This window comes from Gobius niger, assembly GCF_951799975.1.
Source record: "Gobius niger genome assembly, chromosome: 10".
NCBI classification, from domain to species: domain Eukaryota; kingdom Metazoa; phylum Chordata; class Actinopteri; order Gobiiformes; family Gobiidae; genus Gobius; species Gobius niger.
In genome coordinates, this window is record NC_136861.1 from 22,748,060 (window position 1) to 22,766,371 (window position 18,312).

At 39.4% G+C, this 18,312-nt stretch overlaps 1 protein-coding gene across 1 annotated transcript; it reads right to left on the reverse strand.

Annotated features, from left to right (window-relative positions):
- Positions 1-465: 465 nt before the first annotated feature.
- Positions 466-10,557, reverse strand: LOC306969232 (centriolar coiled-coil protein of 110 kDa-like; the record flags this gene model as incomplete). The annotated part of the gene is made up of 10 exons (XM_079564831.1): positions 466-512; positions 5,815-5,980; positions 7,250-7,320; positions 8,699-8,751; positions 8,831-8,896; positions 8,989-9,056; positions 9,268-9,384; positions 9,463-9,564; positions 10,367-10,476; positions 10,542-10,557. 10 exons carry the CDS (start codon positions 10,555-10,557, stop codon positions 466-468), a joined length of 816 nt encoding a protein of 271 aa, XP_079420957.1.
- Positions 10,558-18,312: the final 7,755 nt, after the last annotated feature.

Below are 18,312 nucleotides of genomic sequence, written 5' to 3' on the forward strand. Positions count from 1 at the left end.
CATCAAGGACCATTAAATTAACTAAACTAGGCAGAGGTAAATGTCTGAAATAGAATAATGTCATTTATATTTTAACATTGGCTTTGTCTTATTCCATTCAAGCAACATCTTCATATGTGCTATAATAAACCAATTACATGTCTCTGTAATGTCTCTGTAATTTACAAGTCTTTAGTGAGGTGACTCAGGATTGACACCAGTGGAAGCCTGTGAGACTGAGGCCAGCTGAGCCACAAGAACAGGCCTCTGCTGGATCTCCCTTCTTATCTCCTTGAAACATAGCATAAAAGCATAAAGAATTAAGTTACATTTTCCTTGTTGTTTATCAATATTTAAATAAATATAAGTACCTGACTGGACGCCCCCAAAGTGGCTTCAGGGAGACGGACCTCAGCCCGGGACAATGGCTGTGGTACAGCTGCAGCAGGACCCTCCCCACTGTCTCCAAGTTCCTTTGTGTCCCAGTTAAACTTCTCTTTTTCCAGTGATCCGCAGGGAAGAGGCATTCAGATCTGAAAAGAGCAGAGGGTCAAAATCAGTCAGCAGCTCCATGCTTCATTGTTTTATGTCCACCTGCCTCTGGTAGTTCCAGCGCACCACTCCTGTCATGGCTTGTGAGAAGAGTTAAGTACTGTTTAAGCTATCAATAAAGTAATCACAAGTCATATCATCATAACATCATACCGCCTTTGCGATGCCCAGTCCCGTCAGACCTTGGAAGCTAAGCAGGGAAGGGCCTGGTCGGTACTTGGATGGGAGACCGTTTAGTAACACCAGGAAGCCTGGAGAATGTAGTGTGTGAGTGAGTGGTTGGTGGTGGTCGGAGGGGCCGATGGCACAGACTGGTTGCCTCGCTTCCGTCAGTCTACCCCAGGGCAGCTGTGGCTACAATAGTAGCTTACCACCACCGGGTATGGAGTGAATGAATAATGCAATGTAAAGCGTCTTTGAGTGTCCAGAAAAGCGCTATATAAAACCGATGCATTATTATTATTATTAACATCTGAAATCTACAAATTAAATCATCCTAAAACCAGGTGCTAAGTATTATTCTTAAATTTAAGTAAAAATACAGATATGAGTTTTAAAAAAAAATGCACTAAAACAAAAGCATCAGATGGAAATACAATTCTGCTTAAGCAACATTTCCATGAATAAAAGTGCATCAAGTTTATAGTTTTGCTTGGATTGTATTACTTTGTTTCTTTCCACTATTTCAAAACGAGTGATTTTCAGTGTCATGGCGACACCTGTAGTACAGTGACCATACCAACTCATTTGTTAACTCAAAGACAATGCGATATTAGATCATTTTGAAAGTGTCAGTTCAGCATAAATTTGTTTAAAAGTCCATTTTTAACACGTAACTTTGTTGATGTCAACAATCTTTGCAATAAAATTTGGAAAACTGGGAAAGTCGATGTGCTACGACGCTCTGTGACTGACAAACAAAGGGCAACAACAGTGTTTCCTTAACTTTGCGGGAGAAGCGAAACAGCGCCCCCAATTTGACGCTGGTGGCCAAAGGTGTACTGCATCCGGACTGTAAGGAATTACCATTGAGAATGAATGGCAAAAGTATTAACTATACACAGCCGGGCCGCGGGGATAGATTTTCCGTCACTTTTTTTCTTTTTTTTTTTTTACTAATTAATGCTTTTGTGAGGAAAGCGATTCAACAGGAAGTGCGTTAGCGATTTTATTTTGAAGCGTATAACCTGTGCATTTCCCGTCCTGACCATAATAGATCCATGGGCTCCTTCCGAAACCATCAGATTGCTAAGAGCTCTTACGCCAAACCGGATGTGCGTCAGCGTCCGCCATGGCAAGTTGCTTCCGAATTGGCTTGTTGCACGGTATGGCTATGCTAGTTCCTCTGACATGAAGTTGTGAGCGCCAGTACTTCCTGTCTGTGTTCTTTTCCTATAGAGATTAGCTCAGACCTGCTGGAACAATGATCATATTTCCTAAAGATTACGTGGTGGGCAGTGAGTTCCTTGTAGATGATCATTTACAGTGTGTACCAAATCTTGATGTAGGATGTAGCGAGTTCAGAGGAGACACCTGTGATCATAAAGGATTCATAGTTTGTCTTGAAGCTAAAGGCTAACATGCTATAAAAACATATACAGATTAAAAAAAAATAAAGTAGGACATGATGGTTTATTTGCAGATGAGTTTATATTTCAAATGTTATAATGCATGAAATTAGTGTTAGCCTTTAGCTTCAAGACAAACTCACTGATCCTTATAAACATAGACGTCTCCTCTCCGGAAATATTTGCACTGTACAGCAACTCGTTAACCTGCAAGAAGTGATCGTCTACCAGGAACTCACTGTCCACCACAGAATCTGTAGGAAATAAGATGATTCAAACAAGTCTGAGCTAATCGTAATGGAAATTTATACGGACAGGAAGTACTAGCGCCCACAACTTCAGCTCAGAGGAACTAGCGTAGCCACATTGTGCAACAAACCAATTGGTTAGTCAGTTAGGAAGTAGTTAGGAAAAGGAGCCTCGATGCTAACTATCATAGCCACTTTAGCATAGGGACCTTTTTTTTTTTTTTTTTTATTGAAATGTTGCACATACACTCCATAAAAAAAAAACACGAGGTAATTTGTGCAAAATACATACAACTTGCCAGGGGGAAGGGAAATATACAATAAAAATAAAAATAAACTCTACATATATTGTGACCAGATTTCAATAGTTTTAGCAGCCTTTCTGTTAGCTCAACACTTTTTATATACATATCAAGTTCTTTTTGAAAAACATAAAATACAGGGGCTTTGTTTGCAAATTTACACTTATGAATATAAAATTTTCCCAGAATAATGGATAGGTGAACAATAAACATCTTGTCAGGACTCATTAAGTCACTTGTAAAGAACCCAAGAGCGACATGCTCATAATACATTTTATAATTGTTGCATAATTTTGACACGAAAAGACATGTGACGTCTTTCCAAAATTTCTGAGTTACTGAACAGGTCCAAAATAAATGAGAAACAGTTTCTGGATGGGATCCACAAAACGTGCAACTAATGTCCAAGTCTTTCTTGAATCTTCTTAAAAACTGTTTTACCGGGTAAAACTTGTGAACAATTTTGAAGGAGATTTCTTTTATTTTATTGGTGAGAAAAAACTTGCTGGGCAAAGTCCAGACCTTAGTCCAGTTTATGTTCGGAACATACTTAATCCAATAAAAGTGAACATGAGATTTTGTAGAGATTTCACTTTGAAAGAGCGAGCGAATAGCCTTGTTACTGTTGCGCGATGATGAGAGACATATTCTTCCACAATGGGTTTCATTCAACTTAGGAAGAGAACATGAGTTACTGTAAGAGGAGCCATAGCACAACATTCGTACTCCACTGGGAACAGCCCTTGTGACCATTTCAAACTCTGCAGGTGGTACAGATATATTATAAATAGAACAAAAATCACAGTATGTTAAGAAAGTGCCTTCTGGAGTCAAAGTTGTTTCACAAGGTTTTCTCAAACCAAAATTTTAGAAACAAACTTTTGTTCTTGTACAAAATATCGGAGTTAGCATAGGGACCTCTGATGCTAACTAACCAGTGATTAGGAGCTATGTGCCATCCCACAAGCCACTGCGCCAAATCCCCCCACCCCCTCGGCCCCACCCTCGAGTGACTCATGCGCAACCACTGTTGATTGACAGGAGCACATTTAATGATAAAAATAATAATAATTAAAAATTAAGATTCTGCACAAGCCAAACTTTGTAAAAGTGATAAAATCCATGTTGTCGTCCCCACAGCTCAGTCACATGTCAGTGTTAAAGAGTAAACTCAGTAAACGGATTAAATGCTTTTGTTTTCATTTAGTAGAAACTTAAGCCACATGGATCATTTGCATAATGTAGCTTTATGAAACAGCTGTTGAAATAAAATAACACTAAAGGGAAATGTATGGATCATTTGGATTTTTTTTTCTCCTTAAATGTCTTTGTTTGGACACTATGCTGTTGTTGGACACTGTACAGTAGGGGGCGACATGCACTTTTGTTTGGCCTGCTCCACCAATAACTTTAAAGAAGAAGAAAAACAGCTGTTGATGATGTCACTTCCCTTTCCCCTGTTTAAGGATGGACGGATTGTGCAAATTATGCTGAAGGTCTAGTTCACTAACTGCATAGAGGTCTAACAGTCGACCCATGAAAGGTTAAGGAGTTAGTTGCTAATGTTAGTGCTGAGAAGCTACAATTTGATGGTTTCGGACGCAGCCATTGTCCTGACAGTGGAGCCTGCAACGGAAGCGACCTCACAGTGGAGGTCTGCAGGCAGGTGCCTCTCGAAATATATTTTAAAAAGAACCTGCATAAAAGAATATTCTCTGCGTTTCATCACGCATAGTTCCGGCGGCCATTTTGAATACCGATGTAGCATTATGCAGCATGCAACAATATCTCTACTCAGGATGAAAATGAAAGACAACTGATTGACAGTGGCATTTTTATGTACTTGTAGTCATTGCTCAAGAAGGTAACAGTTAAAACACGGCCCCAGAGACGCACGTTTCTGTGATGTAACCAGCAAATATGGCACAGACGTAGCAGCTCTGTCTGCCGAGCTACAGCAGGATTTACTAAAGATTTGCTTCACTCCTCAGACTAAATTAACACATCAAAGAAGAAACAAAATCTGTGATTTTTACAGTTTGTCATGTCAACAATGTCTCAGTCTGAGTCAGTGTTTATGATGCGCAAGACGTTAGCATGCTACCAGCTAGCATTTAGCTTCAACCATTGACAGCGATAAACAGTCAGCTAATCTTTATTGGCAGGGTCTATATGTCTCAAAACGGTGCAGATCACTCTCAAAATAGGGTTGAGGATCACAAGTAAACAAGATTAATTAAATATCACAAACTACAGATGCATTGCGTAAAAACAGAATTTCTTTAAACTGAGTCGTTCAAGCTTCATGCAGACCAGCATCATTAACAGGGACAAGCTCACATCCTAAGAAGAAAACATATTAGGAAAATTCATTCAAGGAAAAGTACAAATCTATATCAGAATATCAGAATCACAATATCAAAATCAGAATACTTTACCTCTGTATTGTGCACAATAAAGAGCAGCTGTTCTTTTCTTGTCATGGATGATGCCGATCAATAGAACAAGAAAGCCAAGCCCAAGATAAACTATCCCTCCCATTATTTTCATTTTTTCTGACCAGGGAAAAGATGGATCTAGAAGAAGCAAAGAAAAATACCGCTGAGATTATTGACATCATATTGGCCTGAGTCATCAAAGCTCCCCAACACATTCAGCAGCAAAGACAATGGTCCTTTTCAAAACCGGCTTTTATTTGGTGGTGAACCTGCACTCTTAAAACATAGGGTTCTATACGGCCTAAAAGTGTTATAATTTTGATAAATGGCAGAATTTTTAATCCTTAGGAAAGTCCCATCCCACAGACATAGATCTGTGGTTTAAAAAAAAAAAAAGCAATTTGGCTGTCTTACAGATTTCTTATTGAACTCTCTGTGGTTGTAGTATATACTGTATGGAACCATATTGAGAAAAAGGTTCCTTTATAAAGGGTTCTTTCAGATTAACCTCTTTTTAAAAGGGTTTTTTCATAGAACCTTTTGACTCCGCAAGGGTCCCATGTGCAGGGAATTATAGAAGCAAAAGGTTTTCAAATGGCCTTAATAGAACCTTTTGTATTTAGTGAGGAAAACAAAATATGTTTATATGATTACTACATAAACATCAAAGGAGAAAAAGTCTGTTTTTAGGTGATCACTTAATCTGACATTAAACCTCGGTCCATACCCCAGACCTGCACCAGTGGCTCTGACAGCGACACATGCTCCACCATGCAGGAGATTTCCTCTCCGGGCTTCGGGCTGTACTCCAGGTACGAGTGAATCTGGAAGCTCCAGTCTGCCTCTGACAAGACCTCAGTGGAGGTTACAGCTGAGGTCACCTTCTGTCCATTCTGCAACCAAGTCATCTTAATGTCTTTTGGATAGAAGCTGTAAGCACTACACAACAGTATTGCAGGCTTTGTTCCAATAGACTGCTTCACTGAAGTCATTTTCAGAACTGGTGCTGTTGTAATGTTCTCTAGAAAAAAAGATAGATGTGTTGTATTTAGTTTCAGAGTTAGGTGACCAGTATCTGCAGTCATCATGGTACTTACTTGTTACATTAATTGCAAATATCATGCACTCAGTGAAAAAACTTTCTTCAATTTTTCTTTGGCTCAAACCTTTTGGATATGCGTTAAAATGTTGTGCCATATTTGTTGCATACTCAGTAAATCCAATCCAGCTCTCTCTTGTGCTGTTGTACTGCATCCACAACTCTTTGTTTATTAGAAATCTTACTTCATAATAATCAGTGTAGCATAAATGCAGTTGTAATAAGTCACCATCTGTAACATTCAGACTTTATTAGTAATCATATAGTCCTGTCTGATAGTTAAAAATATACCATTACTTACATTGATGCAGTGAAGAAACCACTGGTGACAGAAAACAAAATACATGGAGTTTAAATGTGAAGAGGTAAAAAGCCATAATGTAGCACACTGATCACAAGGAAATAAATCTGGACACACTGAGTGTAGCTACTATAGCTCTGCTGAAAAACCAGAAGACAACGCCCCTTTAAGCTAGAAACAGTTACGCAAACATTTGAGGAAGTGTTTAACTGTTTATTATCCTAGTTGCCAGTAGTGATTTGTATTACAAGTTGTTCAATAAAGATTACGCACATTTTGACTCCAAGTACCATGAACAGCTTATGAACACTATCATTATTTAACAGCCACACAATACAATACACTGATGATCAGGCAGGGTGCTGCTGGTTTCCTCTAACAAAAAAGAAAACCCCTGCAACAAACTCAATTGTTCCAAGAGTCAGACAAACTATACAACCAATAGTTGGTCTGTTGTCCGTCTCAATGGCGTCAAACTCTGAGGAAGAAAACATGATGAAAGTAAATACAGGGGAGTTGACTGGTTACACAAAAGCTACATTACTCCTCACCAAAAAACCTCACTATTGGTGCATCCAAGGCTTGATGCTCCACAATGCAACTGTAAACATCTCCTCCTTTAGGAACAAAACTCATTATGGAGAAAACGTGAAACGTCCCGTCGGAGTTAAGGATCATCTTTTCAAAAGGATTGTCTGAGGCGACCACTTCTCTGTTTTTGGTCCATTTTATTTCAACGGTTGGTGGGAAAAAGTTTCTGACGAAGCAGATAAGGGTGTTGTCAATCTGCTCAATAACATCGTCTCTTGTGTAGATGAGGACTTCAGGGGGCTCTGCAAGTTCACAAGGATTTTACAATAAACTCAATGAGAGGGATTTACTTCAAATGACAGCCATTCCCAAAGTTGGAAGTGACGTGGCCCCCTTCATCATAAAGATCTAGCCTTGTTGGATTGAGATATTCCTTGTTATATTTGGTCAAAAGCCTTAAGAAAACTATTGTAATAGGCCGACATAAAAACAACACAAACATTACCACAAACAAAGAGTAAAACATTGATACATACCTATAGTTTTCTCAAGAGAGGGGTCCCCTCTCCACATGGACAGTTGCTGCATACACCATGATTTGCCATAAATCGCTAAGTCATATGGGAAAATTCTGTAGACTACAGGCATTTTGCTGTCGTAAACTACACTTTCATTTTTGAAGTCTATATACAAAATTTCATCATCATCAAATGTAGCAGTGATTTGCGTGTCACCTGTGTCAAAACAAGCAACACTGTGACAAAGTTGATGAAAACCTGCAATGAAAAGAAACAAGTTTTAACTGTTTCAGATAGAGAAATAATATGTATCCATACCATATGCAGAGGTGAAAATAGAGAAGCAAACAAATGTAATCAGGCTGAATGCAGTCATCGTGTTCAATAGGGACAAAAACAAATATCATTTCAATATTAGGACAGGCTTCCTCATATTTGCACAACACCAGGAAGTGACATGATGACGTTTTGTGACGTCTTACGAGAACAATAGATCTGTTCACTAGAATGACACTCATTCTTGTTGAAAATACATGAGCAAAAATAATAATTCCCGCATACTGCCAACCTTGCAAAAATAGTTTTTTTTACAGAGGCATCTGCCTCTGGTAATTGAAGAAAATACAAAATCAGACCAGACATCTTGATCAACTTTAAAACATTTAATTTTAAATATTAATGACAATATATTTCAAAAGACTGCTGCTCAGCACCCTTAAGTAAACAAAGCACAGTTTGGTTAACAGAGCCCTTCAACAAAAGCCCAACATCTACATCATGTGACCCATAAGGCTGATTTGTGACCATTGACAGTATCCACTGTCAATGTTTGTGACATTGTTTTTTATTGGAACTAAAATCATTTTATATTGAGATATTTCATTGTCATTAACATTAAAACAATCATTTTGCTAGCAGCTAACAAATAAATTCAAGTTCACAGGTTCAGCGATTGGTGTTTCAGTCACGAATGTGTTTCACCCCAGGAAATGTTGCTTCTTCAGGCTGTCTGCGCGCCTTACCCGCTCCTCTGGAGTCTTCTTGTACCAGCTTCTATGAAAGTGAAGATCATTATTTTTAAACTTCACCAAAAAAAATAAAGCAACTACTTTTTAAATGAATATTTCCAATTTTTTTTTTAAAAAGTGTCTCTGTAAATTACCCCTCAGTTGGCCCGAGGAAGATGAATTTTGGCCCTGGCTTGGTCTCAGAACTCTAAAAAAAAGTTAGGTTACTCAGAAAGAAAACACAACAATATATAATATACATGTATTTTTCATGTCAAGGCACTAACCTGTTTGCAGTGGGGCTTTTTGGCTTTGGTTGCATCTTCCTGGTCTGAGCTGGAGACTCACCCACCCTATGAAATAAATCAACCATTTAATTACAAGCAAAAATGAGTCCAAAATTAGAACAATTACAATTATTGAGCGTTCCTTGCTTTGTTTTTACCGTTTCTTTCTGTCTATTGACCTCTGCATAGCAGTGGAGAGAACCGCTTTAGAGGACTTTGCCTTTTCCTTGATAAAAAAAGAAAACAGAATTAGGACTAACTTGTTTGTACCAAAAGGGTCTAAGTGCAGTACTTAAAGTACTTAAAACTACTTGATACCTCTTGACTTGAGTGTACTTGAATTTTGTTGAATATTACATTTAGTTAAATATTATGAATGAAGTAGCCCATATGTAAATGAAACACTCTCAAAGCACTAATTGTTAAACTTGCATTACCATGTCTCTCAGCTTCCTCTCCAAACGGAGCTCCCGATCCTGCTGTAGAAGGGCTAATCTTTGAGGCAGAGGCATTTGGAAGAAGATGTCATGGATGTCATACAGGGCTGCACGCAACTGTGAAACATAACAATACTATGAAAGAACTATGGAAAAGATGGCCCTCTGGTGGTCACACACAGTTACCGCACACACCTGGGCTCGGACTCTCTCCTGCAGAGACAGGTCTTGTGTTGAGTTGGGCACTTTCTTTTGTGGGGCTTCTGTTTGGAGGGACCGAATAAATTCTTGTGTGTCCTTTGCAAAACATTAAAAAAAAAAAAATGAAACAACACTGCACTGGTTTGGATTGTAGTTTAACTTCTCTACCAATTTAGTTCATGTATTTGTGTCTTTGTTGGCTTTGTCTAATATAAGGGAACTTAATATAACATTTATTGAGCAAGCCAGTGTTACTCATTTCTAAACTATGGTTTGTCTTCCATTAAGGCAATAGCTCTTCAAATTAGCTGCACTAGACTGAACTGGAGGCATCTTTCTATAAATGAACTATAAACAGCAGGTGGAATGGGGGCTATGACACTCTGAGACATATCTTGTATCATTTAAAAAAAATGTTTACGTCAATATTTATTGTATGCCTTTTAGCATGAGGAGGGTTTCATAACTAAAAAACATATCCATGACTAACTATGAGCACAAATGTGTTGTTTGATGAAGAAAAAATGTGTTTTATTGTGCTTCAGTTTTATTGGACCATTTTTGTAAATAATTCAGAGAAAGTTGTAAATTTAGGCTCAGTGTCATTGAATGGCCTGGCGATTATGACAGGCCTAGTCACACATAGCACTATTTTGACTTTAATAATAATAATAATAATAATAATAATAATAATAATAATAATAATAATAATAATAATAATAATAATAAATTTAAAAAAAATATCTGGTTAGTTTACAGGGTGTTGTTTTTACTTACTGCTAGACTATAATTTTCAGTCTATTATCAACTGAAAATTCCAAAATGAATCAATGCAATTATGCATTGCAGCAGTGTATGCGTTTTTACTAAGGTGGGAGTTTTGTAGCATTGTTCTTACCACAACAGTTTGCCGCAGATGTTTGATCTTTTCAGTTGTCGCCGCATGAGGAAGCCACGAGCGATAGCAGTGATACGGCAAAACGCTCTTTGCTGTTCTGGTGTCACAACCTAGTGAAAAAAATAACATCTTGTTGAGAGAGTTTACTAAATGGCTTGATGTAATTGATACAAACCTGACTGAACCTTCATCGGGGTTTGCTTCCAGTCCAGTTCAGTCCCCATGTGGTCATTGGTGACAGGATCGAGGGAGAGGTCGCAGGACTTCAGGACAGTAGTAAAATACTTTTCTTCACAGATAAAAGTGCACTGGAATATTGGCCTCACTTTACTAAATATGAGTAATGCAATACAAATGGCTCATCTGCTGTCAAGGAAACCTGTACATGGAGTGAAAGGATTCAGTATTCTGAAAGAGCTTCCAAACTTTGACATTGTGCTTGGGTTTGTGCCTGCATACTCTCACGCAGTTCTTCTTGTTTTTCTGTGGTTAGAGAATTCAGAATGCTTCTGCAAGACTCTGTAACCCAAGACATCCTTGACTATGTGTTATGGCAATCTTTGAGGGTAATTTGCCATAGTACGCAGCCTGGGCTGTAGCCTTAGCTTGACGTGTGCCTTTCAGTAAAAACAAATGTGAATGTCCAGACTTACAGGATAATGGAGAAGTTTGGTTTAATATGGTCCAAGTTCCACATGTTCAAACATAGACAGAGTTCCTCAGTACCACAGTTCCACAGTTCCACAGCACAGTCAAAAAAAACAGTTGGGCCTAAACCCAGGCCAGCTTCCACACCACAAGGGTTCCCCCACCTGTCCATATAAGGAACTACATGGCTACCTGGCCCCACCCAAACACGCACAACATAAATATAGCTGTTGCCTACAAAACAAAATAACTTAGGAATAGCAATTTTAGCAATTTTAAAGGAAACTAAAACGGCCTTCACACTATGCACACATCTACTTGGTGCGCTTTGCTCAATGCATGGCACAGCTTTTTGGTGAGGAACATGTCACTTTCAACTGCCACCAGCTAATCCATTTACGCGACAGTGTGCACAACTGGGGGCCTCTCTGGGCAACATCTGCTCTTGGCTTTGAAAAAAACAATAAAGATCTACAGGCTTTGCTTCGTGATGTAGTCGACAACCCTGAAGATATTGCCAATAAGTTTTCTGTCTGGCAGCACATTCCCAATCAGACCAGGTCGTCCGTTTTTGGAGATTCAGATTTCAAGCATTTGTTAAACTCAATCTCCTCTTCCCCAAATTCACACGACACTGGTTATGCTCCACTTGGTAATGTTTGTAATCTTCAGTAGATTTTGCAGTAGAGGACCTTCTAAAGCAAAAGGCTGTGATTCATGTCTTTGATTGCTTTACAAACGGTCACACAGTACACTGCGTTCCAAATTATTATGCAAAGTGGATTTTTGTGTCAAAAAGGTACAAAAAAAAACAAAAGTAATGAAACTCCTGGATAGTATCGTGTCTTGGGGCTCTATGAATCACTGACGTTAATCTCAGAGACCTGGGATGATTAGTTTTCAGGTTAAGCCCAGTTAAGTGAAAAACTACTGAACAATGGTGTTCCACTTTATTATGCAGATCATCATTTTCAAGCAATATGGGAAAGAAAAAGGGTCTTTCTGCTGATGAAAAGCGTGAAATAGTTGAATGCCTTGGTCTAGGTGTGAAAACCTTCGATATTTCATGAAAGATGAAGCGTAATCATCATACTGATAAGAGATTTGTGGATGATTCAGAGCACACTTCGTTTTGTGCAGATAAAGGCACAATATGGACGGTTTCTGCCAGACAAACACATCAGAGTAAGAGAACAGATGCTACAAAGCAGCATACAGGTATTTGAAGCTGCTGGTGCCTGAACATCAAGGTGTAGGACCCTCCAGAGGCTGCAGTTGTGCATAAACCTTCTATCCGGGCCTCCCCTAAAGGGTTAATTGAATGTTCATGAACAGAAACGGCTGCAACAGGCTCAGAAATACATGAAGACTCTTTTTCAAACAGTCTTGTTCACTGATGAGCACCGTGAAACCCTGGATGGTCAAATCAATGGAGTAATGGATAGTTGGTGAATGGCCACAATGCCCCAACAAGGCTGCGACTTCAGTAAGGAGGTGGCGGAGTCATGTTTTGGACCAAAATCATAAGACAGAGAGCTGGTCGGCCCCTTTAGGCTCCCTGAAGGTGTGAAAATGACCTTTGAAAATTATGTGGAGTTTCTGACTGACCAGTGTCTTCTATGCTACAAAATGAAGAGCCGTGCTTTCCCTGAACAAAATCCTCTTCATGCATGACAACGCATCATGTCCTACTGCAAAGAATACCTCTGCATCACTGGCTGCTATGGGCATAAAAGGAGAGAAACTCATGATGTGGACCCCCTCCTCCCCTGACTTCAGCCCTATTGAGAACCTTTGGAGCCTCAACAAAAAAACTTCTATGAGGGTGGGAGGCAGTTTTCATCCAACCAGCAGCTCTGGGAGGCTATTCTAACATCCTGCAAAGAAATCCAAGCAAAAACTGTCCAAAAACGTATAATTTTAAAGGATTTAAGAATTTTGAAGCTGCTATCACACAAGGGCTCCTATGTTAAAATATAACTTGACCTGTTAATATTATTTTGATTGAAATAGCTTTTGATTTCAGTAAATATGACCTCCTAATGCTACAAATACAACAAATGACCATTTTCAGTTAATTATAAGCTTTAAAATGTATTGAAACGATGAGTTGCATAATAATTTGGAACAGTGGATTTTGAGGTTTTTACTATATTTATTTTTGAAAAAAATACTGTTATCACTAGGACATTTTTTCCACCACATTTAAATGATCCTCTACCAGTTAAAGACTTGAAAATTATGCTGACTCTCATTTGAGTTGACAATTTAGAAAATCTTAGAAAAATGTAATTTGCATAATAATTTGGAACGCAGTGTATACCATTGTGTCAACAGTAACGTCACTGACAAAACCAAGTGTACAATTAAACTAAAAAATGGATGCTATGGTGAAGTGCACTACTTTCTTAAGGGCAAATGTCAACGTATGTGCACTTCCAACTGCTCATGCTCGGTTTATGTGATAAAACCAGCAAATATGGCACAGACGTATAGCTCTGTCTGTCGAGCTACAGCAGGATTTACTAATGACCTGCTTCACTGCTCAGACTAAATGAACACATCAAAGAGGAAACAGAAAACCTTTCTCTGTGACTTCTACAGTTTGTCATATCAACAATGTCTCAGTCTGAGTCAGTGGCCACCATGATGAGAAGTGTCCGAATTGGGACAGTTAGGAAGCAGTTAGGAAAAGAAGCCTAAATGCTAACTGTCATGGCTATAGCAAAGAGATCTCTGATGCTAGCTAACCGGCGATTACTAATCACTGATTAGGAGCTATGTGCCATCCCATAAGCCACTGCACCAATCCTCCCACCCCCTCGCCCCCACCCTTGAGCAGGGTCAAGGTCAAGGTCAAGGTTTATTTATATAGCACATTTAAAAACTGTACTGCCCCAAAGTGCTTTCCATATTCAGTGCAAAAAGATAAGATAAGATAAGATAAGATAAACCTTTATTGATCTCACAAAGGAGAAATTCACTTGCTACAGTCGGCGTTCAAGAAGAAGAGTTAATAAAGTGCAGCTGATACAGAGATTATTGCACATGTTACTTCACAGTCTTATTGTACAGTCTGACAGCAGTGGGGATGAAGGCTTTGCGGTAGCGCTCCGTCCTGCACTGAGGGTGTCTCAGTCTGCCACTGAAAGAGCTGCTCAGCTCTTCTACAGTCACGTGCAGTGGGTGGGAGGTGTTGTCCATGATGGAGGTGAGCTTGGCTAACACCCTCCTGTCCCTCACCTCCTCCACAGAGTCCAGGGGGCAGCCCAGGACGGAGCTGGCCCTCCTGACCAGCTTGTTCAGTCTGTTCTTGTCCCGCTCTGTGCTGCCCGGGGCCCAGCACACGGCAGCGTAGTGGAGAGCAGAGGCCACCACAGAGTCATAAAAAGTCCTGAGCAGAGGCCTGCTCACTCCGAACGACCTCAGTCTCCTCAGAAGGTGGAGGCGACTTTGGCCCTTCTTGTACAGGGAGTTGGTGTTGTGGGACCAGTCCAGTTTATTGTTGAGGTGAACACCCAGGTACTTGAAACTGTCCACCTCCTCAATGTCCTCCCCCTGGATGTTCAGCGGTGTGTGCGGTAGTGGCTTCCTCGTGAATACAGACACACAAAAAACAGGGGCGGACTGGGACTTAAAAACGGCCCTGGCCTCTGACCAGTCTGGCTCAAATTAGCGTAAATGCGCACTTCCACAAAGACGTGGCATGGTAGTACAGCGGTAAGCGCTCGTGCTTCACAGCTGGAAGGTCCTGGGTTCGATTCCCACCTGGACAGGGCCTTTCTGTGTGGAGTTTGCATGTTCTCCTCGTGTCTGTGTCTCCTCCAGGTACTCCGGTTTCCCCTACCACTAAAAACATGTACAATAGGCCAGGATGAATGAGAGTGTGTTTGAGAGTGCACATGGGGGACGACAGATGGAAATCAGCCCAAGGCTACAATCTTGTTTACATGCTAACTTTTTGTCATGTTTTTGTTGTTTTTTCATTACTTTTGTGGCTTTGTCATTGTGTTTTTGTCGCTTTTTACTTTTTGTTTTGTTGTTTTTTGTCACGTTTATGCCAAGTTTTTGTCACATTTTATTTGCTATTCCGACACATTTTTGTCCCATGTTCATCCTAGTTTTCGTCGCTATTTTGGTTCTTTTCTTTTGAGCTTTTACATTTGGGCAAAGCTTGGTTAAGGCGTAAGATAAGAGGTTAAGGAGAAAATTGAGAGGCCAAACCAGTGGCCCTAGAGCCAGTGTACTCTTCCAGAATGGAGATATGGCCAGTCCACCCCTGCCCTCGACTGATTCATGCGCACCCACTGTTGATTGACAGGTGCACATTTAATAATAATTAAAAAAAAAATAAGAATAATAAATGAAATTCTGCGCAAGCCAAACTTTATAAAAGTAACAAAATACATGTTAGAGTCACCACAGACACATGTCAGTGTGTTCAAGAGCCACCTCAGTAAATGGCTTAAATGAAGGCAGTTTGTGCTTTTGCTTAAGTCTTAAGTCACATGGCTAATTTGCATACTGTAACTTTATGAAACAGCTGTTGAGATAAAGGTAGCTAAAGGGAAATGTGTTAGCCTGGCCATAGCCATCCGTAAACTCCGGTCAATTATAATTTCCCTACATGTACGTCTGGGCTTGATCTCAGTGGCTGTGTTACATTGGTTGAATTTCAACCTCTTCAATCTGTTCTGGCTCGGCTCCCAAATATCCAGAAATTAAAATTGAAGCCTTGGAATGCACAAGGAATGGAGGAAGGAGTTATGATAGCTGCTTCACTCACTCGGGGGCACTACATACGTCACGACCAAATGTTAGCGAAAATCAGATCCAATCGTTTCCAAGGAGTTCACTCTTCCCACCTGATAACGGAGCTCAATTGTGAAGATCCAGACCCTTGTATGAAACGAAATAAGTATGAGGGTACGGTAAAACCAGGCGAGAAATGTGAAGGGTCATTTGGATTTTTCTTTTTTTTTCCCGCCTTAAATGTCTTTGTTTGGACACTATGTTGTTGTTGGACACTATACAGTAGGTGTTGGCATGCACTTTTGTTTGGCCTGCCCTCCACCAATAACTTTAAAGAAGAAGAAAAACAGCTGTTGGTGATGTCACTTCCCCTTCCCCTGGGTAAGGACGGTCGAATTTGGAAAATAGCTCTGAAGCTCTAGTTCACTAACTGCATAGAGATCTAACAGTTGACCCCATGAAAGGTTAACGATTAGTTGCTAGTGTTAGTATTTAGAGGCTATAATTTGATGTTTTCAGACGCAGCCAGTGTTAAGCTGCGCAAGACGTTAGCATGCTACCGGCTAGCATTTAGCTTCAACCATTGACAGTGATAAAACAGTCAGCTGATCATTATTGGCAGGATCTATGTCTCAAAATGGTGCAGATCACTCTCAAAACAGGGTTGAAGATCACAAGTAAACAAGATTAATTAAATATCACAAACTACAGATGCATTGCGTAAAAACAGAATTGAGACGTTCAATCTTCATGCAGACCAGGATCATAAACAGGGACAAGCTCACATCCTAAGAACAAAACAAATTAGGAAAATTCATGAAAGTAAAAGTACAAAACTATCAAAATACTTCCATACTACCTCTGTATTGTGCACAATAAAGAGCAGCTGTTCTTTTCTTGTCGTGGATGATGCCGATCAATAGAACAAGAAAGCCAAGCCCAAGATAAAATATCCCTCCCATTATTTTCATTTTTTCTGACCAGGGAAAAGAAGGATCTAGAAGAAGCAAAGAAAAATACCGCTGAGATTATTGACATATTGGCCTGAGTCTTCAAAGCTCCCCAACACGCTCAGCAGCAAAGACAATGGTCCTATTCAAAACCGGCTATTTATTTTGTTTCATTTAGTCTTTTATTTGGTGGTGAACCTGCACTCTTAAAACAAAAGGTTCTATATGGCCAAAAAGTGTTATAATTTTTCTAAATTGTTGGATTTTAATCCTTAGGAAAGTCCAATTTTACAGACATATAGAGCCATGTGTCTCTGAAAAACCCGTCACACCTACTATATACTATGTAAAAACTATTGCACCTCATTTCTGTTGAAATGAGATACAAGTGTTTTTTTGTGATATTGGATCTGTAGTTTAAAAAAAAAAGCAATTACAGATTTCTTATTGAACTCTCTGTGGTTGTAGTATATACTGTATGAAACCATATTAAGAAAATGGTTCCTTTATAAAGGGTTCTTTCAGATTAACTTTATTTTTATTTTTATCATAGAACCTTTTGACTCCGCAAGGGTCCCATGTGCAGGGAATTATAGAAGCAAAAGGTTTTCAAATGGCCTTAATAGAACCTTTTGTATTTAGTGAGGAAAACAAAATATGTTTATATGATTACTACAGAAACATCAAAGGAGAAAAAGTCTGTTTTTAGGTGATCACTTAAACTGACATTAAACCTCGGTCCATACCCCAGACCTGCACCAGTGGCTCTGACAGCGACACATGCTCCACCATGCAGGAGATTTCCTCTCCGGGCTTCGGGCTGTACTCCAGGTACGAGTGAATCTGAATGCTCCAGTCTGCCTCTGACAAGACCTCAGTGGAGGTTACAGCTGAGGTCACCTCCTGTCCATTCTGCAACCAAGTCATCTCAATGTCTTTTGGATAGAAGCTGTAAGCACTACATAACAGTATTGCAGGCTTTGTTCCAATAGACTGCTTCACTGAAGTCATTTTCAGAACTGGTGCTGTTGTAATGTTCTCTAGAATAAAAATAGATGTGTTGTATTTAGTTTCAGAGTTAGGTGACCAGGATCTGCAGTCATCATAGTACTTACTTGTTTCATTAATTGCAGTTTTCATGCCATTAGAGAATAAACTTTCTTCAAATTTTCTTCTTTGCAAATGACCTCGATCGGCGTTATATTTTTGTGCCATGTTTGTTGCATACTGAGTAAATCCAATCCAGCCCCCTCTTGTGCTGTTGTACTGGATCCACAACTCTTTATTTATTAGAAATCTTACTTCATAATAATCAGTGTAGCATAAATGCAGTTGTAATAAGTCACCATCTGTAACATTCAGACTTTATTAGTAATCATATAGTCCTGTCTGATAGTTAAAAATATACCATTACTTACATTGATGCAGTGAAGAAACCACTGGTGACAGAAAACAAAATACATGGAGTTTAAATGTGAAGAGGTAAAAAGCCATAATGTAGCACACTGATCACAAGGAAATAAATCTGGACACACTGAGTGTAGCTATGCTGAAAAACCAGAAGACAACGCCCCTTTTTAACCAGATATAGTTACA